At 40.7% G+C, this 27,853-nt stretch overlaps 1 protein-coding gene across 7 annotated transcripts in view; it reads left to right on the top strand.

Moving 5' to 3' along the window:
- The window catches only part of BMPR1B (bone morphogenetic protein receptor type 1B), a 664,739-nt gene extending 639,027 nt beyond the window's left edge, over positions 1–25,712 (top strand). For all 7 annotated transcript variants that reach the window (XM_068232346.1, XM_068232391.1, XM_068232364.1 and 4 more), the window contains 4 exons: positions 6,725–7,022; positions 18,022–18,197; positions 20,329–20,459; positions 24,803–25,712. In XM_068232346.1, coding sequence (XP_068088447.1) covers positions 6,725–7,022; positions 18,022–18,197; positions 20,329–20,459; positions 24,803–24,928 — 731 coding nt within the window. In that variant the 3' untranslated portion in view covers positions 24,929–25,712. The remainder of the gene's footprint in view (positions 1–6,724; positions 7,023–18,021; positions 18,198–20,328; positions 20,460–24,802) is intronic.
- Positions 25,713–27,853: the final 2,141 nt, after the last annotated feature.

Here is a 27,853-nt window from a genome sequence, read left to right as displayed (position 1 = left end):
TGGCAAGTTTATGGCAAGAACAAGAACAGCCTGATGACCATATCACATAACACATAATATAGACATATGGCAATGGTAGGGATTAGATTGTGAGCTCCTTTGAGGGACAGTTAGTGACAAGACAATATATATATATATATACACTGTACAGCGCTGCGTAATATGTCGGCGCTATATAAATACTAAATAATAATAATAACACACACTTCTGCAGAGACAGACACATCTGGGCCTTTGTGGAAGAGTGTGATACGCTACATTCTCCTAGTTTTGGACAGAGAAGAAAACTGGTTAGTGATATTTATGAAAGAACACATCTAAACAACTCTGAACCAAGTATCCCTAAACTGAGAATAGAAACATTGGATTAAAAATATACAATGCCCTCTTAGCATCTTTAAAACATGTCTTGAAGAAAATATATACCTTCCACCTTCAGGCTAGGTTCAAACTAGGCATGTTAATGGACATGTCAACAGAACCTATGCTATCCACAAGACCTAAGAACTGAAAAAGTTAAATATTTACTTGTAACTCTGATGAAATGAAACCTCCTTTATATGAGGACATGACATAACTAGACTAAACGAGAAAACACAAACACCCTAACACTCCTATGAACCGGCCAGAGAGGTCTTATCAGAAGTGGTCTTTTAGAGATGTTGCCAAGAAACCAAGTAAGACATGTGGTACAGAAAGGTGTTATGTTTGTTTTTCCAATTTGCAGCATTATCAGGTATGTTTCTTGATTGAAATTCATCATGGAATTATTATTTTTTTAAAACAAACACCACTTTAATACATATTTTTACTAGTGCCTAGGAATTTTGTAGTTTTGACGGTGAATGCAACTTTAAACCAGCAAACTTTGTGAGGTGGTCCAAGCATGTTTTGCCTTACTACAATAGGCACAAGTGTCAGAACTGAACTGTGGAGCAATGGAAAAAGGTGGCCTAGTCGGATGATTCAGATTATTTTGGGCTCCTATGAGATATGTTGAGAAATGTGTGATTTAGGGAGGCCTCACCTCACAACTTACAAGGCTTGAATGATTGGTTGGCAACATCTTGTGCCAGTTAAAAAAGGAGATGTTCAGGGGCCTTGTGGAGTCCATCCTTTCCTCAAAGCTGTTTTTGGCAGCAAAATTGGGACCTGTACAATATTATGAAATTTGTTTTCATGTTTTGGCTGATCAGCATTCCAGTCCATGCAAACGTCGAGGTGTAGGTGGGCAAAATTTGACATCCCAACGTGACCATACTGAGGTCCCATTGTGAGCTTGACAGAGGAATTTCCTCCACTTCACTGAAGAATGCCGTCATAAGAAGGTACCCCAGTACATGGGGCCATTTTTAGTTAATACTTAAACATTACTTCAGGATCACTTTTAGCTATCCCAATATGTTTAAAATGTACCCAAAGTGACATAAAAGTAATAAACTGAAGAAGACCCCCTGTACAGGGCTGTCTGTACTCACAGGAGTGTTACCGTATTTTTCGGACCATAAGACACACTTTTTCTCCCCCCAAAATAGGGGGAAAAACTCAGTGCGTCTTATGGTCCGAATAGTACTTTTAGGCTAGCACCCGGCATCGCCCCCTCCCATTAATAATGCTTGCGGTGTTCTGTTAAGCTTCCTGCAGTGGGAAATGTGTGAAAGAGGTGGCGGCAGAGAGATCCCGTACTGCAGGGTGGGCGGGTGGCCTCCCATACTTTCATCTACCTCTAACATTTGTTCCGCCATCCTGCTAAGCCTCAATACCCCTGGCAGCTAAGTGGCTCCCCCGCAAAGCCTCCTATGTCGTCCAGCACCTAAGCGGCTCCCGTGTTAAGTTTTATGTGATCCCGACACCTAAACGGCTCACCCCCAAGTCTCCCGACACCTCCAACACATGAGCACCCACCCCGCTAAGTTTACCGTCACCCCCTACACATGAGCGGCCCCTAGCTAAGTCTCCCGGCACCTCCAACAAATGGGCGCCCACCCCGCTAAGTTTACCGTCACCCCCTGCAGCTCTCGGAGTAAACTCTTATCCGATCTGGCTGTTCCTTGGTCCTCAGTCCACTCTTGCTTGCATTCTCTCTGGCGCTTCCAATCCCAGCTGCTCGCATCCCCGCTGGCATCCTCGTGACCCATCATGTGACCATCATGTGACCAATCATGTGGTCACGCTGAGAGAGGACGCCACCCGGGATGTGAGCAGCCGGGATTGGAAGCGACAGAGAGAATACAAGCAAGAGCGGACTAACACAGAAACAGCCGGATCAGATGAGAGTTTCTTCCGAGAGCTGACAGAGGTGACGGTAGACTTAGCAGGGGAGCTGCTTAGGTGCCAGGAGACTTAGCTGGGGGCCGGGCTGCTCAGATGTTGGGGGTGCCAGGAGACTTAGCTGGGGGCCGGGCTGCTCAGGTGTTGGTGGTGTCGGGATAGTTAGCGGGGCACATCATAGGTGTCTGATTCACATGAAACTTAGGTTGGAGCCGATTAGCTGTCGGGGGTCACTTAGCTGGGGAGCTGCTTAGCTGCCAGGGTCATGGATGCTTAGCGGGAGAGGGGACAAGTGTCAAAGGTAGATCAAAGTATGGGAGGCCACCCACCCTGCAGTTCATGATCTTCCTGCCTCCCTCAGGTGCCCCCTTTTTTCACACAGATCACACTGCCAGGGCTGCAGGAGGCTTAGTGGGCCTGGGGGAAGTTGGGGCTACTTAAGCTGGGCAGTGCAGCTTAGAGACAGCTTGGGGGAAGCTCCACAAAATGCCCCTGCAACATAGACTCACCAGGTTTAATTTATATTTCTTTCCCTGATTTTTGTCCCCCAAACCTAAGTGCGTCTTATGGTGCGAAAAATACGGTAATCATTTCCCTGTTTTTGTTGTAGTTTCCTCTGCTTAATTCTGGGCAAAGTCTACTATCAGAGGAGTCACCAAGTGTTTACCAATACACTTCCCATCTATATTCAAAGAGTGTAGCATGAGAAAATAATATTTCTGCTAGTCTCCAATTTTACTGTTTCTCTGTGATGCCAAAAGTGACATTAACTCTCCTGGCGGTTTATCAAAATCCGCCAGGGGGTAGCAAAGCTGGGGTTTTTTTTTTCATGTAGCGAGACAAGGTCTCGCTACATGATAGCCGCTGCTCAGCGGCATCCCCCCAGCCCCACCAGTTCAAAGAATGGGATCTCCTGGAGGGCTTCCCTCATCGCCATGGCGATGGGCAGGATGACGTCACCGACGTCATCGACGTCGTGACGTCAAAGGAGACTCCGATCCACCCCACAGCGCTGCCTGGCACTGATTGGCCAGGCAGCGCATGGGGTCTGGGGGGAGGGGCAGCTGTGGCGCGACGGATAGCGGCGGATTGGCGGGTAGCGGCGGTGATCGGATTGCACACGCAGCTAGCAAAGTGCTAGCTGCGTGTAGCAAAAAATAAAAATTATGCAAATCGGCCCAGCGGGGCCTGAGCGGTGCCTTCCGGCGGGCTTACCGCCAGGAAGGTTAAATCTGCCTTTTTTTTTACCCAGCACAGTGTTAATTTACTGCTTATTTTGCATATTACTGTTCCACCCACAGCAAACATCACCTAGATAACAGGCTTATATCACTCTGTAAACTCTTCAAAGGAAGGGGGGGATTCAATTACCCTTTGGTCATAGTGTCCTTATCTTATCAGATATAGGAAGTTCTGCGATTTAAATTTTTCCACAATCCTGTTGGCACTGCATAGTTGCACACATCAGGTAAAAAAAAAAAAAAAATAGGGGACATTTAAAAACCCATTTTAGAAAAAATGGGTTTACATATATATTTGGGACGCTACTCTTTAATGTAAAAATAAGTAATTGCTAATTGGCTTCCCATAGTTCATTGTTAGAGATGGTCAATGAGCTGCAAAAAATTCCAAGCTGATGCAGAGTTGTGCAATTTTATATGCAAATTTCCGCAGCATGAATATGGACCAATCAAATAAAACCAAGGTGGGGTCCAGTTAGTAGCTGCATAAATGAGCATAACCCTACATGAAATAGTTTGCATCTTATTCATCATGCCTATTCATTACATAGCCTGTCCAAATTGTATAGCACACTACTCTGTAATGAAGAGTGACATATTACATTCTGGGGGTCAATAGAGCAGGAATTTAAAATTGTGTCAACAAGCTAGGGGAAAAAACAACTTAACAAATCACATTTGTTTAACCCTGTAGCATAGTAAAGTGACACCACTTTCCTAGCTGTGCAGTGTCTCAACAGAATTACAATTTTCTTGTAATAAACATTATTTTGTTATCATATAAATGATATATTTATCTGCATGGCTCACCCTGAAGATAGCTCTGACATGAGAACAAATTGTTTTGCCTGTAAGAAGAAAGTAAAATAATACTTTGGAATCCATATTTTATGAGTTTTTGAGCAACTTTAGCTATTATTGTACTTCAGCTGATCTTCTCAAATACAATATTTTGATAAGTGCTTCAGAATGTTTGTGGAGCGGGAACAAATTTATTTTTATTAAAAAAAGATGGGTTGCGGATTATTTAGCGTTTCAGTATATGCTTTCATAACCTTTCCCATTAATGTGGCGGTTTATTGGTGTCTATATGCCAGTGAGGATGATAAATGACCTTAATATGAAACACTTGCTTGTATAAATAAGGTAATCTTTTCTGTATACACATCTGTTGTTAACATAGAACTGTCAAAAGGCTAAGGTTAATTTCTCCCAATACTCTGCTTTTCATTTCTAACCTTCTCCATGATAGCTGACAAATGTTGTTACTGGAAATGTGCAGTAGGTGGCATCCTCTTCCTTTGTATGATACATTCTGAATGGAATGCTTGACATCCAAGACTCTTGGTGATCTTTAGGACTGTTTTAAATCAGGAACTATTCAAACTGATATTAAGTATTTGATCTATTTAGTGACAGGCTGTCTTAAAAATACTTCACATGTATAAAAACAATTAGATCACATTAGGATCCGTTTGTTTCACTAGCCCATGCAGTGTTAAGTAAAACATGAAAGTAATTCAGTCTGTTAGCAGTTAGGGAGAATAAGCAAGCAGCACAATATCTGTTATGCGTATATTTTTTGCCATAGGGGCATGGAATTGCTCATGTGTATTGCAAGTCATGATAAGGCATGCAATTCTTATGATTATGTGATTTTTAATACTTTGATTTGCTGGGATTTCTTCCTGCTTAGGAAACACTAGTGACACCTGATCATGACCACAAATTGGAACCTTATTTCCTACCGTAATTATACTGATCAAATACGTTACATACAAAACTTTAATAGGAAATTAAAAAGGAAAACTTAAACAAGGCTTTTTTTTCCTGTTCTCGTTTGTTCCTATATTACCATATATTGTATAAACTGTTTGTATCTATAGTAAAAAAAAAAAATATATTTTGCTAATTGGATGTAACAGTCAACTATTACTTGAATAGTATCATTTTCTTTTTCTTATTTTTTTTCTTAAAAAGCTTAAATCATCCACATCATTTTTTTTTATAATACCTACAACAAACAGCCTTAAATAAATAAATGGGTTTCCAGTACACAAGAATGGAAAAATTATAAATCTGGCGGGAATTCAGCCCCTTGGCATTGTCCTGCCGTGGCAGCAATATTTTAGCCAAAGCCATGATTAATTGTTGCAATATACTTCTTCGGCGTAGTCCTGTCTTTTATACTGGGGTGGGAGGGGGAGCACATTATTTAATGTAAGGATGGAAGGAGGTGGGGATAGGGGGACATTGGGGGGGAGGTGTAGTGGGGCACATCTGTCTAACATACTGGGGTGGGAGGGAGAGCACATTATTTAATGACGATGCGGAATTTAAAGGGTACCATAGACAAAAGGAGAAAAGAACTGATACTTACCTGAGGCTTCCTCCAGCACCATGAATTCCATTGTCCTTCAGCTGGCCCAGTCATGCTGTAATGCACATGCACATCCTGGCCGCATGTGTGCACTTCCACTGCCGGGAGCATTCTGCACCTGCGCAGTACTATGTGCACAGAAGCAGATTGTTACCAGTGATGGCTGTGCATGGGTAGCACAGCCTGACTGGAACCTATTAACAGTGAGATTGCAGCCCACAAGGAAGGCAAGGGAGCCCAGGGATGCAAGGAATGCAAAATTCAAACCTGCCCCTCCCCACCACAAGGGGGTGGACAGCTCCATAAAATGCTCCTGAGGTCTGTAGTTATGCCACTGGTAGCAGCAGCAGGGGGATCAGCATTGCCTTGCCTTGATTAATCAGCTCTGATTACCATAGCGTTGTAACTCCTCCCTCTTTCTATCACTTTTCTCTGCCTCCCAGCCCCCACCTACTGTGTTTAATTTTTTTATACTTTAAATGTTCACACATTCACTTCAGCTCAGCTGACAAAAACAAATAAACTGACAAATTGAGCTGGCATGGTGCTGAAACGTGTAAATGATTGCTTTAAAGATTCAGCATCTCTATAGAACGTATTAGTTATTTGAAAAACTCAAACAGCTTTTATGTAAAGCACATTTTTTTTTACTAACAGAAAACTAAAAAAGCTTTAGAAAAAAATGATGCTTCTGGCGATACAAACCAGACAGCAACGGCTGGGTTTTAACTTTGCTCTTATTTATTTATTTAATAACTTACAAATAGCGATTCTCGCATGAACATTTTGTATCTAGATGTAATTTCTTTGTTTTGTTTCGTTATTTTTACAGGATTCATTGCTGCTGATATTAAAGGGACAGGATCCTGGACACAGCTATACCTGATCACCGATTATCATGAAAACGGCTCCTTGTACGATTACCTGAAATCAACAACACTTGACACCAAGGCGATGCTGAAGCTGGCATACTCTGCTGTCAGTGGCTTGTGTCACCTGCATACAGAAATCTTTGGGACAAAAGGAAAGCCTGCCATAGCCCACAGGGACCTTAAAAGCAAAAACATATTGGTGAAGAAAAATGGAACATGCTGTATTGCAGACCTGGGATTGGCAGTAAAATTCATTAGGTTAGTAATATAAGATAATTAGGTTAGTACATAATATGTTATTTGCTAGTTCAGTGAGGTGGAACCAATGTCTTTGAACTTGTTCTCTCTCTTTCTTACTGTGTCTTCCCTGCGGCCCCCTCCTTTCCTCTTCCTGCCAGTCAACGATGTAGCAGTCTCTCTCACTGAATTTGTCAGTGAAAGTTTATCTGAAATGTTGGAGAGAACAGCATCATTTGTACACTGTTGTGAACATTTGTAAAATATTTAATTACCCAGATGACTAAAAAGTCAAGTGCATTTCAATGCAGTACAAATTGAGTTGTAAAGCTTAGTGAACATATCAAATCATGCTGGTACTGCAGAAGAATTAACTCCATGTTCAATGAAATGCCATAATGTGAATGTCTATGGCGATTACCTAACATATGTGCAATAATTTATTCATGAAGCAAGCTTTGATTCTTTAGGAGATATGTAATTGACACTGCTAAAAAAAATCAATATTAAAATGGCCAGTGTATATTGTTCATAACTGGGAATCTATCAGGCTGCATGAAACATTGAAACTGGTCGAATCTGGTTTGTGCATATATATGGCATACATACAGTATGCATATATCTATCTATCTATCTATCTATCTATCTATCTATCTATCTATCTATCTATCTATCTATCTATCTATCTATCTATCCATCCATCCATCCATCCATCCATCCATCCATCCATCCATCCATCCATCCATCCATCCATCCATCCATCCATCTATCTATCTATCTATCTATCTATCTATCTATCTATCTATATCTCTCTCTCTCTCTCTCTTTCTCTCTCTCTCTCTCTCTATATATATATATATACATACACAGTATATATATATATATATATATATATATATATATATATATATATATATATATATATACACACACAGTATATATATATATATATATATATATATATATATATATATATATATATATATATATATATATATATATATATACTCATTACTCAGCCTATTCAGGTACAACACTGTGAATGGCCCTCTCCTGCTGTACTCCATTGTTTACTGTTGTATAGTGCACTGTTCTCCAGCGTACTACTGCAGGGACACTCTCTCTCACCTGCTTGGGACGGTAACCATACAAGAAGATATGTTTACTGTAATGTCAGCTGGCAGTAATAGTTATCAAGGGATTATATCAAGACATGTATTTTCTTAAATTTGTATGGGTTGCACTTTTATGGTACCCAAGATAGATTTTAATAGTACAAATTGAACTTTGCTTTGGCAAAGAATGTGATTGTGGTACACTAATGGGAAAGGTCAGAAATACTGCTGCAGTTTATTATTATATTATATAGACCACTGTCTCTTAAATCCCCCTTCCAAACTAAATTATTTTTCTCCTTGTCTCTTGCTTTCTCCCCAACAGTAAATTATCAATGCACAGGTTAAAAGTGTGAAACATGTTAGTCATATGACCTGCACTGGTGCAGTTTTTGGAGATCTCCAACTGCCAGTCTGTCTCTGATACTTTTTTGGACTTTTACAGTGGAACTAAGGGTTTCCTTCTCTACCCTTGCTTCTTCAGTTACATTGCTAAATTCACCCCAATGGCAAGAGATTGAGTAGCAGCTAGGTCACAAATCCTTACTAAAATGTATTGCTCCTCTGCTAAAGTAGAGAAATGGGTACCATGCTGCTGATCAGCAATTTTATGATACTTACCAGCATTTTTCCATTTCTCCAGCAAGTCATGTTTATACAGTTTCTTTAACCTCGCACACATAATTAAATCTATATTGCTGCCACAAATATTATTACAGCTGTACCAGGAACCTCTCAATCATAACCAACTGGAGTAACTTATAGACCAGAGCTGAGAAACATTAGAGTAGGCTTCTACTGAAACTGCAGGTACACAGTAGCTAGTCACAATGCATGGTGTGTAGCGTAGTAAACAAACTAGGCCATTGCACATTAATAAACACAATAGAAAACACTGCACTGGTAAATAAGATTACATATAACTTAGTACACTGGTGGTGCGCATTCCTTAAAACAAATATCAAATGCTCATTTACAAACAAGGTCGCGCTACTGCTTTGAGTGAGTCCTTGCTACCATATAAATGAACCAATTGTCCATAAAAGACTAAACAGCAAGTCCCATATATATCTTCAAGCCAAGTAGTGGGTATTCAACGTTGCATAGGCTTCTGCTTTACACCTCCACCACACCCTCAGGACTAGAAACTCACCCTTATCCATAGACCCTCAGCAATCACCTCAAAACAAAAGCACAAGGCCTCTCATAGCGTAAAACCATCCAGAAGTTTAATAAAATATTAAAAATGCTCACATGTCCATAGAAATATAAAGTGCATACAGTTTTAGTGGGCTCTCCCCCATGCAGTGGCCGCCTGGCAGGGCTTAGTATGGAACCGTCCTTTCAGACTCCTCATCCCCCTCAGCGTCCGTCCACCACGCTGGATCACTTCCTCATTGGTAACACCCCCGTGGGTGAGAGCATCGCGATCTCCTGCAAAACACGCCCCCAGGACTTCACAGCAATTGACGTTGAGTGGTCCTAGGGGAGCCGCCACGTTCACGCCAATTGGCATGGAGTGGTCGGCAAGTAGTTAACCACTTGTAGACCACAGTGGTAAACCCCCCTAAAGACCAGGCACATTTTTACTAAAATGGCCACTGCAGCTTTAAGGCCAAGCTGCAGGGCCGCACAACACAGCACACAAGTGATTCCCCCCCCCCCCCCCCCCCGATACACCCCACCAACACAGCTCTCGATTTCGCCATCTAACAGTCTCCCGAGCGGCAATGGCCGCCCGGAGACTGAAGGCGGGGTGGAGCTCCGCCGCTAGAGCAGGAGATGCGCGCGCAGCCTGCGAGCGATCTCCTGCAATATGCAGCCCCAGGACTTGACGCCGATCGGCGTTAGGCAGTCCCCAGGATGTTAAACTTTCTCATAAAATGTTTAGGAATTATCATTTTGTGGGACAGTTAACCTAGGTGTGCACATAGTTTAAAAAGAACCCTTGCTAAAAGGGATATGGAAGCTGCCATATTAAATTCCTTTTAAACAATATCAGTTGCCTGGCAGTCCTGTTGATCTCTCTGGTTAGTAGTGTCTGGATCACACACCTGAAACAGGCATGCTGCTAATCTTGTCAGATTTTTGTCAAAAACAGCTGATCTCCATGCTTTGATCAGGGTCTATGACTAAAAGTATTAGTGCCAATGGAGCAGCTGGACAGCCAGTCAATGTACATTGTTTAAAAGAAAATAAGTATGTCAGCCTCCATAAGTCTCTCACCTCGGGTTCCCTTTAATAGAAAGACATTTATGTGGTTGATATTCCTTCCAACATGGACCTGGCATGGCCTTCCGGCTTTTCTGTTTATAGCAGTGGAAATAACAAACCCTTTCTCATGCATGTCATGCACATTTCTTTTTGACTTTGCTGCATTTTTTGGTTAATTTAAAGTCATATACTTCCCTGTGTTCATCACTTGCTGGACTTCATTCCTCCATTGTATGAAGGACTTCTACATGAAAATGGGGGTCCGCAAACAACGTTTTTAGCATACAATTTTGCATCAAGTTGGAACTATTTGCATCTAATCGACTATCCCTATTTTATAGTACTATAGATAACAGTACAGTGAGGATTGTGTACTGTAGTACAGTAATTGTGCTAACTTTACAGAGGGATCATTTTGCATTATGGATATCCTCTAATAAATTACATAAGCATCCTCTTCTTCCCAGTACCGTACCCGGATCCCGTTGCAGATGGAGCAAACATGCACTGCCTTTCCCTGAACCAGCATAGGAGTAAGCACTATCTGGGCTGTGGTCTCACAAGACAGAAGCAATGACTGATCATTTTCCAATTATTTTGCTGCTTTGGGATTCTAACCTAATTTCTTTTAACTCCTTCATTAAAGATTAATTCTTTTTTTCTGCATTGCACACAGCAATACCGCCTTGGCAACAACTGTAATTCCCAGAGAAAATGGCTTATAAAAGATTCCTTTTCATTTAGAAACACAAATACTAATATATATTTCCTTCTCCAAGTCATTCCATCCCATTAAAATCTAATTTCATGAAATAGGTATTAGAAGACATAGTACATTTTAAACAACACTGCCATTAGAATGGCTGGCATAAAAAGACAATAGAACCAAATCACTTGTGTTTTTACTTACTCAATCGAGCTGTGCAAAAAATAACTCCAATAAATATCATAAGTGGTGTAAAACCCCCTATAATAGATTCATTGAAACATACCGATAAAAATACTGTTTTTGTTAGATCACGCTACAGTTTATGGTTGTGAAGAAGAAATCACTTTATATATCCCGTAAAGATTTCATTGTTGTAGCAGTTGTTGGATTTTAGTCAAATGCTAATGAAATGTCAGAAACAGAACTGCCACCCCACTGAGTTCTATGTCTAAAGGTGCCCATACACTCGTCAGATTGGCAGCAGACAGATAAGAAATGCATCTGATGATCTATCTGATGCGTTTTTAGAACATTTTTTACCAGTATAGAATTCCAATAGATTTCAGTTTGAAATCTGTTGAAATTCGATCTGATGGCATTTTTGCCATCAGATTTCCATTAAGGCCAATGCAAACTGATAAGCAATCTCATCAGATCGACCTAAATTTTCCACCCTGCAAGTTCGATGGAAATCCATCGAAATCGATCGAAATCGGCCGTCGATCGGTCGATTGGCCAACCGATTTGCGATCGATCGATCGATCGATCGACCGCGATCGATCGGTCGGCCAGAAAATCGGCTGAGTGTATGGGCTGCTTAATTGTTGCTGTTCATCTGAATACTTAAATGTAGCCTGGGGAAACCAATGTCTCTCCACTGAGTTTCTGGTTTACCCTGAAAAAAACCCTATTGTTATTCAGGTTGGTGAACTAACCAGGCGAAATATGGCTATGGTTTTTGACAGAATGATTGATTGCTGTTGTGATTTAATGCACAGCTCCACCTCCCCCCAGTGCAGCTTAAACTTCCTGTATGAATATATTAAACGTAACATAATAGATTTTGCAAATGGATGGAACTGTGCCAGGTGGATAAGGTTCCTTCAAATAAACAACAACAAGAAACATTGAAAGTATGCCGAAATACATTTAAAATATTTGGAATCATGTAAGAATCTAAAATAATTTACATTGGATATGTAAGTGTTATCTAAACCATTTATTCAAATAATGCCTATATTGTTGTAATTTGGGGCACATGGCTTAGGGCATGCATCCCTTTGTTTTTTTAATACAACACTAAATAAACATTTCCAGTAGTCCCAGGATTACACTAAATGTGGCATTTGATGACTGCTCTTCTTTTTGGCAAGCCCATATAGCACTGTAGTTAGGTTATCTGTTGTGCATATTATTGAAGCCACTATTATCATGATGAAAGGGCGGTTGTTTAGGTTGACTAGTACAATACCACCACTGAGCAGTGCTTGAACTGTTAATACATGAGCAATCTCATACTATACAAGTGTGTGTGTACATGTCTGTGAATTTTGGGCACTTCTTGCATGATTAAAGTACCCACAGACTTTGGTTGGTCAGTTATACCGGTTTTCAGTGACTGTTCACTCAAATTAGGCAGGCACTAAGTTTGGTGAACTGGGATAATGTACTACAAGGGGAAGACACTGAAGGGAAATGGAAAGCTTTTAAACTTATACTCAATCAATACTGTAGTATGTATATCCCATATGGAAACAAAATGTCTAGGAATAAAAAAAGGCCTCTATGGATGAATAGAAAGGTTAAAGATAAAATGAAGCGGAAAAAGAATGCCTATAAGGTCTTAAAACAGGAGGGGACCGAGGCTGCACTAAGCAATTATAAGGAGTGCAATAAAAATTGTAAAAAAGAAATTAGGCAGGCAAAGATTGAAGCTGAAAAACAAATCGCTAAGGATATCAAATCTAATCCAAAAAAGTTTTACAAGTACATTAACTCTAAAAAAAGAAAGGTTGACTGTATAGGACTCCTAAAGGATGAGGATGGGAACTCAATGGTGGATGACCAAGGTAAGGCAGAGTTATTAAATGCTTTCTTTGCTTCTGTCTTCACAAAAGAAACAGCACTGTTGCAAACTACAGAGGCAGAAGAGTCTCAATCTTCTAACTGTAATATTAAATACTTAACGCAGGAAGAAGTGAAGGCAAGACTAAATAAATTAAAAATAGACAAGGCACCTGGCCCGGATGGCATGCATCCTCGGGTCCTAAGGGAATTAAGTTCAGTTATAGATAAACCCCTTTATCTTATCTTTTGTGACTCTCTTGCAACTGGCAGAGTCCCAGTGGATTGGCGTACAGCCCACGTTTTCCCATTATTTAAGAAGGGCAAAAAATCTGATCCAGGAAATTATAGACCTGTAAGTTTAACATCAGTTGTATGCAAACTATTTGAGGGGTTACTAAGAGATACTATACATGACTTCATAGTAGAAAATAATCTTATTTCTCAGCATCAACATGGGTTTACTAAAGACAGGTCCTGTTTGACTAACATGCTCAGCTTTTATGAGGTAGTGAATGCTAATATGGATATTGGGAATGCTGTAGATGTGATATACTTGGACTTTGCAAAGGCCTTCGACACTGTTCCCCACAAAAGTCTGGTGCAAAAGTTGAGGATGCAAGGACTGGGGAAGAGTCTGTGTGCATGGATAGGGAACTGGCTAATGGACAGAAAACAAAGAGTTGTGGTCAATGGATCGTACTCAAAATGGGAGACTGTTAGCAGTGGGGTCCCACAGGGGTCTGTTCTGGGTCCAGTGCTCTTCAATTTATTTATTAATGACCTAGTAGATGCAGTAGTGAGCAATGTTGCTATTTTTGCAGATGATACAAAATTGTGCAGAATCATCAACTCTCAGGAAGATAGTGTCATATTGCAACAGGATCTGGATAGGATGGCTATATGGGCACATACATGGCAGATGAAATTCAATGTTGACAAATGTAAGGTCATGCATTTTGGACGTACTAATGGTCTAGCACCATACAAAATAAATGGGATACAGTTGGGGACATCAAACTTGGAGAAGGACTTAGGAGTACTCATTGACAACAAGTTAAATAATCGTACTCAATGCCAAGCAGCTGCAGCTAAAGCTAACAAAATTTTGGGATGCATTAAAAGGGAAATAAAAACTCGAGATGCTAGCATAATATTGCCCCTGTTTAACTCTCTAGTAAGGCCACATCTGGAATATGGAATTCAGTTCTGGGCACCACATTACAAAAAAGATATTGCAGCTTTAGAGCAGGTGCAGAGACGAGCAACAAAATTGATGCGTGGGATGGAAGGTCTCACTTATCGAGAAAGGTTAGATAAACTGGGTTTATTTAGTCTAGAGAAAAGACGCCTTAGAGGGGATCTAATTAACATGTATAAATACATCAGAGGGCAATATAATACCTTGGCGGATGAGCTTTTTGTCCCTAGGCCTTCTCAAAGGACTAGAGGACATGATCTGCGCATGGAGGAAAAATGTTTTAACCATTTATTTAGGAAAGGGTTCTTTACAGTAAGAGTGATTAAGATGTGGAATGCATTGCCACAGGAAGTCGTTATGGCAAACTCTATACCTGCATTTAAAGGGGGCTTAGATGCTTTCCTTGCGTTGAAAGACATCCATGGCTACAATTACTAGGTAATGCCTAATGATGTTGATCCAGGGATTTTATCTGATTGCCATCTGGAGTCGGGAAGGAATTTTTCCCTTTAGGGGCTAATTGGACCATGCCTTGTAAGGGTTTTTTCGCCTTCCTCTGGATCAACAGGGATATGTGAGGGAGCAGGCTGGTGTTGTACTTTATACTGGTTGAACTCGATGGACGTATGTCTTTTTTCAACCAAAATAACTATGTAACTATGTAACTATGTTCTCAGACAAAACCCTGATCCACTGAGACAGATTTTTTTTTGTGTGTCACAGGATCAGAAGAACAATGCATTATAGGACCCTCCTGCAACAGTGAGTGGAGAACCTCCATTCACATCTGTATTGGTGTTCCACTAAGTTTGTTAGCTGAAAATGATTTAATACTCAATATTTCAGCAAACTTTTATCTGCAGCATCTGGGTTAGTCTGCAGACGTTAGTCTGATTGTTTTCTGGACCCCTTGTGCTCATAGCAACTGTTGTTGAGCTCTATCCACAACTTCCATAACTCTTGACAGACAGTTGTAAGGGTACATTCACATCATGACACGCAGATGGCCGTGAGATCGGAACGCAACACGTACAATCGCACGCCATCTGCGCTGCTATGTGCTGTCCTGCTGATTCCATTCATTACAGTGAATGGGTCAGCACTGCGCAGTACGCTAGCGCATCATAGTGCATCGTACTGCTTCGCAGCGCCTGTGATGTGAATGGCAGAAGGGCTGTCTATGCTCTTCTGCCGTTCTTGAGTGTCGCACATCATATGCTCTTCCAAATGCGCTCGGAAGTGCGTCATGAGTTTAACAAGGCCTTATTCTATTTTGTTCATTTATGGATCCTGCAAGAGTCTCTAGGATCTCAGCACATGGTGTATGTGCACCCCAAGAGGTACTTTAATAAGTTCTAGGGGCACTTCAACTTGTTAAACCCTTATATAAAGTGTTGAGATTTAAAACATGAACCTTGGCACGTATAGTTAATTAGAAGCATCAAATAATTTTATAAAGCGTATATACACAATTATGGAACACACCTAGTATATACTTGAATACAAGTCGACCTCATGTATAAGTCAACTCCAATATTCAACCCTCTTAAGCGTGAATTTTTTATTGACTCAAGTATAAGTCTACCCAGCAAAGTTAATGGCTGCACTTGGGGCTTGGGGGTGGGGGGTTAATGACTGCCCTGACAGTATTGCAGTCCTTAACCCCTCCTGTCCCTTAAGTGCAGCTTCCAGGCCCTCACGTGCAGCAATTATTCACTCCCTTTTATGCAGCCCAGTATTTCCCCCTGCCCCTCTCCTTGTTTATTGTTGTGGCCAGGACTTTCACACCTGTGTTTTCTTGGAATTTCCTTTATCAAGAAAGTTTTACTTATGAGTCATGACTGGGTAAATTACTGCAAATGGGAATGTCGCTATTAGCACACACATTACTCTATGCTCAGTTTTGCCGGTGACTCGTGTATAAGCCAACGCCTATACTTTTATGAAGCGAATCAGACCTAATGTCTAGTCTTATACTCGAGTATATACATATTATATATACTTAATTAAACACTTTTTCCACTGCTACAGTATATCTACGTCATCTGTGGCACCCTCCAAGCCACCACGACATAGATATACTGATTAAGCTTGCACGATCGGGTGCACTTCAGAGTGCACCCCCATCACTGTCAGGTGCATTACTAATTGGTTAAAGGGAACATGTTCCCTTGTAGCCAATTAGTCCACCCCACTCCCATGAACGATCGCTGCAGTAGTCAACTGCAGCGATCCTTCATCTGTCCTCCTCCGTGCACAAATAATTAAAATAATGCACCAGCAAGCAACCTCTCTCACCTTACCTCGTTCCTGCGACTATCCTGATGCCCTGGCCTCCGATCCCGCTCTGCAGTCAGCTGCGTATTGCCGATTACCCGTTGTTAAGCCGGGACCCGGGTAACTGGCAATACACGGCTGACTGCAGAGCGGGGATCGGAGGCTCGGGCTTCAGGATAGTCGCAGGAACGAGGTAAGGTGAGAGAGGTTGCTTGCTGGTGCATTTTTTTTAATGATTTGTGCAAGGAGGGGATGCCTGATGGGGGGGGGGGGAGGAAATCTGGCTATCAATTCTTGGGGGGAGGGATATGTAAAGGGGGGGGGGTTAAACTGACTGGGGGACATATGGGTAACCGAGGGGAGGGCGGATTAAATAATATGGCAAATCTAGGCATCTGGGTGGCAATAACTTAACACTGGGGGGCACATTTGGCTATAATGGGGGGGGCAGCGCTAATCCTGGGGGTACATCTGGCTATAATGGTGTAATTCTGATCCCGGGGACACATCTGGCTATAAAGGAGGGGCACTATTCCTGGGGGTGCATCTGTCAATCTTTTCTGGAGGTGGCAAACACAGGGGACACATCTGGCTATGCTGGGGGGGCTGATATTTGGGACACATCTGGCTATACTTGGGAAGGTGATACCGGGGACACATCTGGATATCTATACTGGGGCGACATAAACTGGTGGTACAGTTTTTATGTCAATAGCACTTTTTTATTTTTAAGCAGGAATTGGTCAAAATTGAGAAATAATGCATTTTTTAAATTTGTTTCCACTTTTTCCCATTAAAATGCATAGAGAGGAACATTTTACTTGGGACCAAATACCCCCCAATGAAAGCTTAGTTTGTCTTGAAAAAAAACGACATATAGATCATTTAATTGACATTAGTACGGATTAAGTTATTGCTGATTAAAAAGGGACACCGCTAAAGCGTCAAAACTGCTCTGGTCCATTAGGGGAAAACAAGGTCTGGATGCGAAGTGGTTAATTTATGTATGTAGCAAGGTACCTGAGATGATGTAACCTACAGCAGGGGCACTTAGCCAGCACAGTCATTAATAAAGGGGTACACACTATGAAAATGGTGAAAAACAATTATGTACACTAATGTTAAGAACTCTTACTACACCCAGTTGTATACTGGGCCACATGGTACTCATAGCACTTGTATTCAGTGTAATTAGCAGTACTTGATTATACTATATAGAGAGCTAGGGGAACAAGGAAGGCAAGGGAAGCAGAAAGAATGCAAACTTTCATTTCTCCGTTTCTCTCTCAGTCCTCTCATGTTTTTGGAAGATTCAGGTTTTGTATATATTCACAAACCGAAGTCACAATAGAGACGATTTCTGTGTTACTAATTCCAACATGTTTTCAGTGTTCTATTTTCTTAAAAAAACAAACAATTTGTTTGCACTTTCTTCCACAGTGATACAAATGAAGTAGACATACCACCAAATACCAGAGTAGGTACAAAGCGCTATATGCCTCCTGAAGTCCTGGATGAGAGCTTAAACAGGAATCACTTCCAATCCTATATAATGGCGGACATGTACAGCTTTGGACTTATTCTTTGGGAAGTGGCCAGGCGGTGTATATCAGGAGGTAACTATATGATTGCAATGATTTCAATATTTAGGCATAGTTCACAATATAATAAAGTTCATTATTCTGCAATGTGGAAACAGACTTGAATGCACTGCCCACATCAGTCATTAGGCTCATTCACATCTATGTGGTTGTCTCATTCATACTGCGATAATGCACTGCTTGCTCCTTTGCTGGATGACTTGCATTATCACTTTTCAGTGTCTCTTTGCTTGAGTTTAGATGCTGTACATATGAACACTGCAAAAATGTGTGCCTTAAAACCTGTGTTTCTCAGCATGCACGATGGGAACATAGCCTTATTCTTTAGTTAATTAGCTGTAGTAGATAGTCTCATTTGTAATACAATTTGTCTATAAGAAAAAGTTTGTATAAAAAATGGATGCATCCAAAGATTTGAATATTCAGAATTGTTGCAAAGCAAAAAATGTCTGGAGTCCATTTAGTGTCTCTTATATTGCATGGCAAGTACAAAAATCTCATATCTGAGCACTAGACAGGTAATTGTGGCTCCCTCACACCTGGTCATTTTACCAACCCTTAGACAATAATGTTAATATCGTAATTGACGCTGCTATCACCACTAAGTACCATACACAGTGCTTAACATAGGATGCGTTTATACAGTTGCTTCCTCCCTGTTTAATCAGTACATTTTTCTGCCTAGTGTGAACCGGCACTAAGGGGTCTACTCTTTTTCTCCAAGTAGAGATAGTTGAAGAATCGGCAGACAAACAGTTTAGGGCAATTTCTTGTCTAGTGTTGTAAAGGATCTCCCATATGAAGGTTTTAGTATAATTTCTCCACTGGATGGCCTATTTTGTCATGGAGAAATCTGATCACTTGAGACCAGAAATCGCCCAATGGGGGGTGGAAGGTGGAGGCATTCCTACAATAAATGAAATACTGATAGGTTGTCATTTGCATTTTGGATAGTCCGCTGAGTCATTCCTGTAAAATTTTGCTACTCGGCGTCAAAATTCCCAAGCAGTTTTTTTCATGTAAGCGCTGAGCATGAGGTTTCAGATCAGTCACATACTTTTGCATTTATGTTTGAGAGTTCTGTATCCCCCTTCAACTATTTGAGCTTTGCATCCATTGATGCTAAACTTTTGCAACTTACTTTCCATTTAACTCAAGATATTCTGTATTTGTATGAACATTAGTTGGGATTAGTCACTAGTATATGCTTTCCACCTCCTTGTCCCATTCGCCTTTTTTTTTACTTTTTTTTATAACTACTCTAAAGTTTAAAGGCAGAGCTGCTGCCCTGTTAACTGCACATCTTAAAACTGAGTGCTTGAAGTTAACCTGAGGTGAGAGTGATATCGAGGCTGTCATATTTGCTTCCTTTTAAACAATATCAGTTGCCTGGCAGCCCTGCTGATCTATATGGCTGCAGTAATACTGTATCTGAATCACACCAGAAACAAGCATGCAGCTAATCTTGTCAGTTCTACCAATTTTGTCAGAAACACTTATTTACATATGCTTGTTCAGGGTCTATGGCTGAAAGTATTAGAGGCAGATGATCAGCAGGGCTGCCAGGCGACTGGAATTGCTTAAACGGAAATACATATGGCATCCTCCATATACCTTTCACTACAGTTGTCTTTTAATAGTGAGCGTCCATTATATGTTGTTGTTATGCACGTGTAAAGTCAGCATGCTTCATCACCATGAGGTTGAGCAGTTTAAAGGGCAGAAGCTTTTTGGTCTTACGGGGCTTATTAGCTGTGACTTTTAGTCCAGATGTGTCCTGTTTCTGTGAGTAAAGGTTGATGATGAGGGAGACAGCAAATATAGATATAGGAAATTGCATAAGTATGTTTGCACAATAATGACAAATTTAAAGATGAATATTCAAATTCTCTTAGAGACTGGTGTGTGTGTGTGTGTGTGTGTGTGTGTGTGTGTGTGTGTGCGCGTGCGCGTGCGTGTGTGTGCGTGTGCGTGTGTGTGTGTGTGCGTGTGTTTGTGTGTTTTGCATATTTAATTTGGTGTGGTGGAGGGGGGATGGAAGAACAGAGTTGTTATCATTTACGTTGTCATAAGAGGGAAAGCAGGAATATATTTGAGGAAACTATGAAAAAAAAAAACAGAATTTGATAATGCATTTGTAATTTAGGTATATTAGAAGAATACCAGCTGCCCTATCACGACGTGGTACCAACCGACCCCTCTTACGAAGACATGAGGGAAATTGTGTGTATCCGGAGGTTACGACCCTCATTTCCGAACAGATGGAGTAGTGATGAGGTAGGGAATGTGGAGCATGAAATCATGCTGCTTTTGTGTGTTTTGCTGAATTCTACAGGAAAAATATGAAATCCTTGAAAATGTCCTCATAGAATAATATATTTTGTTATTGTGACACTTGAGAAAGTGACGTCTGAGTGATTCTACTTGGAGTTTTCTCTCATTCCATTGTGTTTAAAATTCTAAATGGAATTGCTCATAAGGAAAGGTAAGTTTGTGCTAACACTAACACAATAAAAATATATATATTTTGTCACCACTTTAAATTTCACTACATCTTGCATAAACGTTTTCTGCATGATTTGAATGATTATTAAGGTCTGCCATATCGACGGTGTTAAATTAGTTTGAGAGCAGAAATCATTATGGTTCATTAGAACTGCAGAACGTAAAGCCAGGAACTGACAAAATGCTTTAAAAATACCCTGATGTCAGCTTCCATCTTGGCAAAGTGACTACAATGGGGCTTTATGATGAGATTCAGATTTAGAGCCAGAATATGTACAAGTCAGAGGGGGAATAATACCAGTAAATAGGAGAAAAGGCAATACCCTCAGTGATGGACTGGTATAACCTTTTTGGTTATTATGCCTAGCTGGCACTTGACACAAACTGTCTCTGCCACATACCTGGTTTGTGAACACTGTATTACATTAAAATCCTGGTGCTTCTGATATAGGAAGGGTGAGTAGTCTTGATAGGGGGGCCATAGGGCCGGGAGGGCTACTTCTACCATAATGCCTCCCTAGTTCTTCTCCAGTAACTGTAGGAACGTCACATGAGGTAATAGCTTGAGATGGTTGATGAGATGCTAATAGTCCCAAGCTTATGCACATTGTATGCTAACCAATCAGATTGGTCTATTTACGAGTTTCATACATGTTGCATAAAATTAGCATAAGATTTGTATTAACTCAAAATTCTTAGCATCTCTCTGACCATGCCTAATATCATGGCCGGGCCGAGGCAGAGAGGCTCCAGCCTCAGGGCGCAGTGTAGGGGGCACCTCACTCAGCTATATTCCCCTTTTGTGTTTGAAGCAGAGAGAAATAAGAACAAGGAAGTGCATGGCAGTGACTGCAAGGCAAATAACTAGAGATTAAGGTGTTTTAGGGGTCGGGGGCCCTGGGGCGTCTCTTAGTCTAATAGCAATCAGTGTGCGATGGCTGGGGTGGGAGGGATGGAGGGGCACACTTTAGTGTCTTAGCTTTGGGTGCTGGAGGACCTTGTCCCGGCTCTGCCTAATAGCGACATAGAGGGTGTCTCCTGTCTTCTGTGGAGAGAAAAGCAGACCTGGCTTAATGCTGGAGCAAGTATAATACTCTGCTCCAATGTGCTACTCTGTGTATGGGGAGGGGGAGACTGCTGAGCTATGGCAGCAGCACTTACTAGCTGGTGGAGGTGAATCACACTGGGCACCATTGTTGCTCGGGGTTAGAATTAATTAGTTAGTTAGTTAGTTAGTTAATTAGTTAGTTAGTTAGAATTAGAGTTATATTGGGCACACATGTTAATGGAGAGGGGCAATCATGCTTGCTGTTGGAGGGGTAGTGATACTAACCACACTTGCTATGAGGGGGGGGGGGGGAGTTATACTTGCCCCTTGGGGAGGGCAAGTAGTTATGCTTACTTGATTTCTTGATTTGAGGTAAGGGGGGGGGGGTTAGAGGAGAGTGATTCTGTACAATTGACAGTACCTGAACCACCTGATGCTGCTAGCCAATCAATCTGTCTGAGCCAGAATAGAGATGTTTGCATGCACATGTGAGCTTTATAGTACGATGCAAAGTAATATAGCTGCTATACTTAGGAATTTTTAGATCTAAAGTATTTGCAACTTGAGCATTTAAGGAATAGCCAAGCATGGAGTTCTTAAACGGACAATTAAGCTTGTTCACACTATAAGCATTAGTGACTGCTTAAACAAGGCCTGAGTGTTGGAACAAGGCCTAAGAGGCCAATTCATAAGCATTTAATGTGAAAACATTGCAAATGACACAAAACAGAACACAACATTTAACAGCAGATCATAGAGCTGCAGTGCAATATTATGAATTTTGATATGGTTCCCTATGGCAAGGTTCTGACATTGCTGCCTAGCTCCAGGGACATCTACTGATGTGCAATCCATAAAGCTCCAGTATTCCATCTAATAGGAGGCAATGTCCATTATTGTATAGCGTACTGACCCCAAAGAAAATTATCCACAAAGGACACATTCAGCAATTATGCGGTAATTTTATTGCTGCATCATTTTTGTGGACAGTTCCTGATGAACTGCCACAGCAATGCTAAGAGGTGGTGTTATATCAAGTAAAATTGCATTGCTTTTTAACTGCCCCTCTGTGTAAGACAAATGACTAAAGTGAACCTTTCACAATAAAAAATGTGGGAACTGTCATGGTTTACCTGTGCCTCCTGTGTTACCTTTCATGCAGTAACAAATACATACTTTTTTTTTATAAGTTCAGAAAACACAAACACATAGAGCAGAGTCTGCCCTGACCAAAGCATTTCATAGTTCTCCCCTAGCAGTGTGATTCTCACTAATATACCTCATAATACAATAATTAGGGATGGCACATCCGTTTGCCAGGGGAACGGTTCCTGGCGACTGGTTGCAGTACGCCATTCGCCATTTTGTGTCAAAAGTTTGCATATAACATTAAAATCAATGAGCGCCAACTATAGAGGTTAATAGCAAAGTCCCTGTATGTTCTAGGATCACCAAATTTGCAGGACCATGTATAATATCTAGGCAAGGCCTTTAAAGAAGACTATGAAATGTATTCAAGATATCCATTTTTACATTGATTATCCTGGTTTCAGTATCAGGAAAGCTTTTTATAACTATATATTGCTGTATATCGATATGTAACTTTGCCCTCCTAGTGATATTTAGCCAGTTCACCCCCAAGGGTTTTTATCCTAACGGACCAGAGCAATTTTCAGTTGTCAGTGCTCCTCCCTTTTATTCCCTAATAACTTTATTACTACTTATCACAAGAAAATGATCTATACCTCGTTTTTTTCGCCACCAATTAGGCTTTCTGTGGATAGTACATTTTGCTAAGAATTTTTTTATTCTAAATGCGTTTCAATGAGAAAAACAGAAAAAAAAGAAAAAAAATCATTATTTCTTAGTTTTCAACCATTATAGTTTTAAAATTAAACATTCTCCTGTGGATAAAACAAACACGTTTTATTTGCCAAGTTGTCCCGATTATTATACAGTTTAAATGATGTCCCTATCACAATGTATGGCGACAGTATATTATTTTGAAATATAAGTGTTATTTTTCTGTTGTGTTTTTTTTTATTCTGGCCATAATTACAAGCCCCTATGTAATAAATTAAAATTAATTTCCCCCCATAAAATATAAATTAACAAAGCTGAGTCCCTAAGGCAACTATTTATTTATTTTTTTTAGCTGATTTTTTTTTTTACAAGTGTTTTTTTTTTTGGGGGGGGGGGGGGAGGGTTGGAAGTGTAATTTTATTAAGATCTGTATGTACTTGAAAATGAATGTATTTTGTAGGTGTAAGCACTCATAGGAAATGTTCACTTTTTTTTTCTTCACTTTATTTAATTGTTACATTTCCTGTTATTGTGAATGGACATAGCCGCTGTTCGCGGTCACGTCCATTCACTCCAGGCACTGCGATTGGGTAGAGGACCGTTCGGTCCTCTTCCCCAATCACCCAGCACGGAAGCCCGACGGAAACAGATGCAGTTGCGGCGCACACACGGCGGTAGCATCGGCGGGAACGCGGGACGTATTAAAACGTCATGTTGCTGTTAATAGCGGTAAGCATGACGTTTTAATACGTTAGGATGTCAGTAAATGGTTAGTCTAGGTTTAATACACACAGCTGAGATTACCGCTCACTACACAGAGGAAAAAAAAAACAACACCCTAGAGTGATTAACTTTGCCAACAGTAAATATGCCGTCACCACTGATACATTCAGGAATGTCTATCAAGCTGAGGTAGGATTTTACAGTGGACAAACATTGAATAGATCATTTATGAAGGAATATTGTAATATATAGCTAATTTATTAATTAAGTTATATTCAGTATTCAGTAAGGTTCCTCTTTATCAATTAAACAGCTGAATGGACCACTCCGACTCTTGCAATTCTAGACCATAGCCTATATAACCTAATTACATAGTGTATGTAAACAATCTGCTTAAAAGACAACAATGTCCTTAAATGATACATTTGTTAGACCCAGTATGTTTTGTTGTAAATTGGATACATTATTTGTGATGCATTGGGAAGGCTCTTGGAAAAATATCCACAATTAAGGTTTTAAAACTTGTTTTTTTGGTCTGCAGTGCCTAAGACAGATGGGAAAACTGATGACGGAGTGTTGGGCTCACAACCCAGCTTCCCGCCTTACAGCATTGCGAGTAAAGAAGACGCTAGCCAAAATGTCAGAGTCTCAAGACATCAAGCTTTGATTTGATACAGCCCCACAGAAGAGGATGCCCATGGAAGTGGACTTGATTTTTTGTGACTGAAAAGCGGAATGAGAAATCACATTTCTGCACATTGAACATCTGTGTACAAATGTCTAGACTGTTGACTCTCCAGTGACATTCTGGAGAAGATTCCACAGACTCAATTATACTCAGGCTGGTGTACGCAGGAAACATGCCTTCAATGACTAGATAAAAGAATTAGCATGTTGCTTTCTGTGAAAGCAAATACATTTTTAACGTTTGAAACAAAAGACAGATTACTTTAATGTTCTGATAATAAAAATGAGATCAATAAGTATGGCATATTGAATGTCTTCAAATAGCTCAGACATTCCGCAGGAGGTAATTACATTGTTTGGTTTTCTTATCTGAAAAGAGGAAACGTCACACTTTCCTATGAGTGTGGAAAAGGAAGGTGTTGTGCATGGTAACCAATCAGGTGCTGCCTTCATTATCTAACCAACAAATCAAAATGATGATAGCTGGAACGTGATATTTTGCTTTTTTCTGATATTCAGAATGTGAAATATATTGTAAAACAGATTACATTTCATATATGGGACTTATAGATATATAAAATGGTTTGGTCTTCTCAGGCTCAATAAAAATAGTACAAAACAGACAAGGATACTAATTCATAATGGAGCTTTAGAAAATGGTCTTCTGTGAATGAGATGGTAAGATATTCTGGAATGTGCTTTTGTTTTATGAGAAGTGTTCAGAGCCCATGCATGATGTAAACTGAAAAAGAATTAAAGTGAGAAGCAAGACAACCTTTTTTTCTTTCCTTTTTAAGGGGGCAAATAATGAGAAACCCTGTTGGATGTGTGCTGTTTTCTGGAAATAATGTTAAAAACATTTGATCTGCTACATGATTCTTCAGGGTCTATGGCTAAAAGTACTAGAGGCAGAGGGTCGGCTGGATTGCCAGGCAACTGGTATTGCTTATAAGGAAATACATATGACCGTCTCCATATCCCTCTCACTTCAGTTGTCCTTTAACAAGAGCATGACTTGGTACTCTGTTAAAGTGGAACTAAACTCAGCACTAAATAGCTTGATAATAGGTAAATAATAGCTAGATAGTAAATTAGTCACAGCATGATAACCTTTAGTGGAAAAAAATTCTTAATTACAATTTATGGAAATCCTTAAAAACCTGAAGTTTACAAGTTTGTTTCCCTGTCCTGGGAGCACTGAAAGGGTTAAGCCTTGGTGTTTACCAGCAGAGAGCAGCAGTACAGCTTACAATTCAGATTCATTGCTGCTGATAAGACTAATTGAACAATTAAATGTGGCTAAACAAACACAGAACATAGAGCAGTGATTTTGTGCAACTATATGTTGAATAAAGACTTTTCGTTTTGTGCTGTTCAAGAGTTCAGGTCCACTTTAAGTAATAGAGACCCAGAATAACCAGTGTTCCAAGTAGCTTACTAAAAGGAATCTATGGGGCTGATTCACTAAGCTGAACTGCTATAGCAGCGCAGCTTAATGACAACAGCGCGTGGTAATAATTTTAGGCTCAAACTATCCATCCAGAGCATGCGCTGCTAAATTACTCTATGATCCAATCATTTAATGAGCGCTTTGTTAAACTTAACAAGCAGGTCCAGTGGCTTCAAAGAATGATATTCCTGCACTTTGACTGTCAAGTGACAGGCAGCTCCTGGCCAATCAAAGTGCAGGATCTCGTCCTTTGAAGCCACTGGACCCGCCAAGCTCCGGGTGGGTTCAGTGGAGCACTAGTTAAGTTTAACTAATCGCTTGTTAAACTATCAGAGCAGAATCTAATTTAGCAGCGCACACTGTGACTGCATACCATGCGCTGAGAATTATTACCCTGCACTGCTGTCAATAAACTGCACTGCTACAGCAGCACGGCTTAGTGAATCAACTCCTATAAACCCTCCACTGCTAAGTACAGTATTGCCTTGGAGTCTGAACCACCAAGTGTTCAGACACCAAGGCTCTCGTATGCAATTAACTTTTCTCCCGAGCTTTCTCCAAGGAGATAATATTCATCTTGCATTTAAAATAATATTTCAGGACTTTGCCGTTAAAAAAGTACCAACAAATAGGTGAAAAAGTACTATACAATTATTTTGCTTGTTGGGGGTTTTAAAGGCATTTTAAAGACAAGTTTTGAAAATACCATCTAGGAGAAAAAGCTGCATATGCAGCACGGTGATGTAGTGGTTAGGGCTCGCGCCTTGCAGCACTGGGTCCCTGGTTCGAATCCCAGCCAGCTCAACATCTGCAAGGAGTTTGTATGTTTACCCCGTGTCTGCATGGGTTTCCTCCGTGCACTCTGGTGTCCTCCCACATCCCAAAAACATGCAAATAAGTTAATTGGCTTCCCCCTAAATTGACTATAGAATACAATACATACACTACACGATACATACATAGACATGAGCTTCCTGTTGGTGGGGTCTGATTGTTCCCACTGTGTTTATTTTTTTTTTATAAATATTTTTATTATGTATTTTTAAATAAAAATGCTTATTTTTTTCCCCTCCCTCCCAGCAGCCAGCCAATCATGGCGATCGGCTGTCATTGGCTTCAGCCTATGAGAGCCAATCACTCTCTAGTGTCCCAGGGACGGCTGTCCCCAGTACAGCGTTGCTGCAGATCGCAGTGCTGTACAGCACTATTTCGCCATCTAACAGTCTCCTGAGCGGCGATCGCTGCTCAGAGATAGAAGGCGGGGCGGAGTGCCACCTTCCAAACAGGAGATGCGCGCGCAGTCTGCACATGATCTCCTGCAGTAGCCGGGCCCAGGTTTTGACGCCAATTGACGTTAGGTGGTCCTGGGGCTGGCACCATGGTCACACCCATTGGCGTGACGCGGTCTTCATGTAGTTAAGATAGTAAGGTGATCTATGAAAACAACAAAGTCAT

Source organism: Hyperolius riggenbachi, chromosome 1 (assembly GCF_040937935.1).
Source record: "Hyperolius riggenbachi isolate aHypRig1 chromosome 1, aHypRig1.pri, whole genome shotgun sequence".
Lineage (NCBI taxonomy): Eukaryota > Metazoa > Chordata > Amphibia > Anura > Hyperoliidae > Hyperolius > Hyperolius riggenbachi.
The sequence above is the reverse complement of the archived record's forward strand: the minus strand, read 5'-3'. Positions and strand labels throughout refer to the sequence as shown.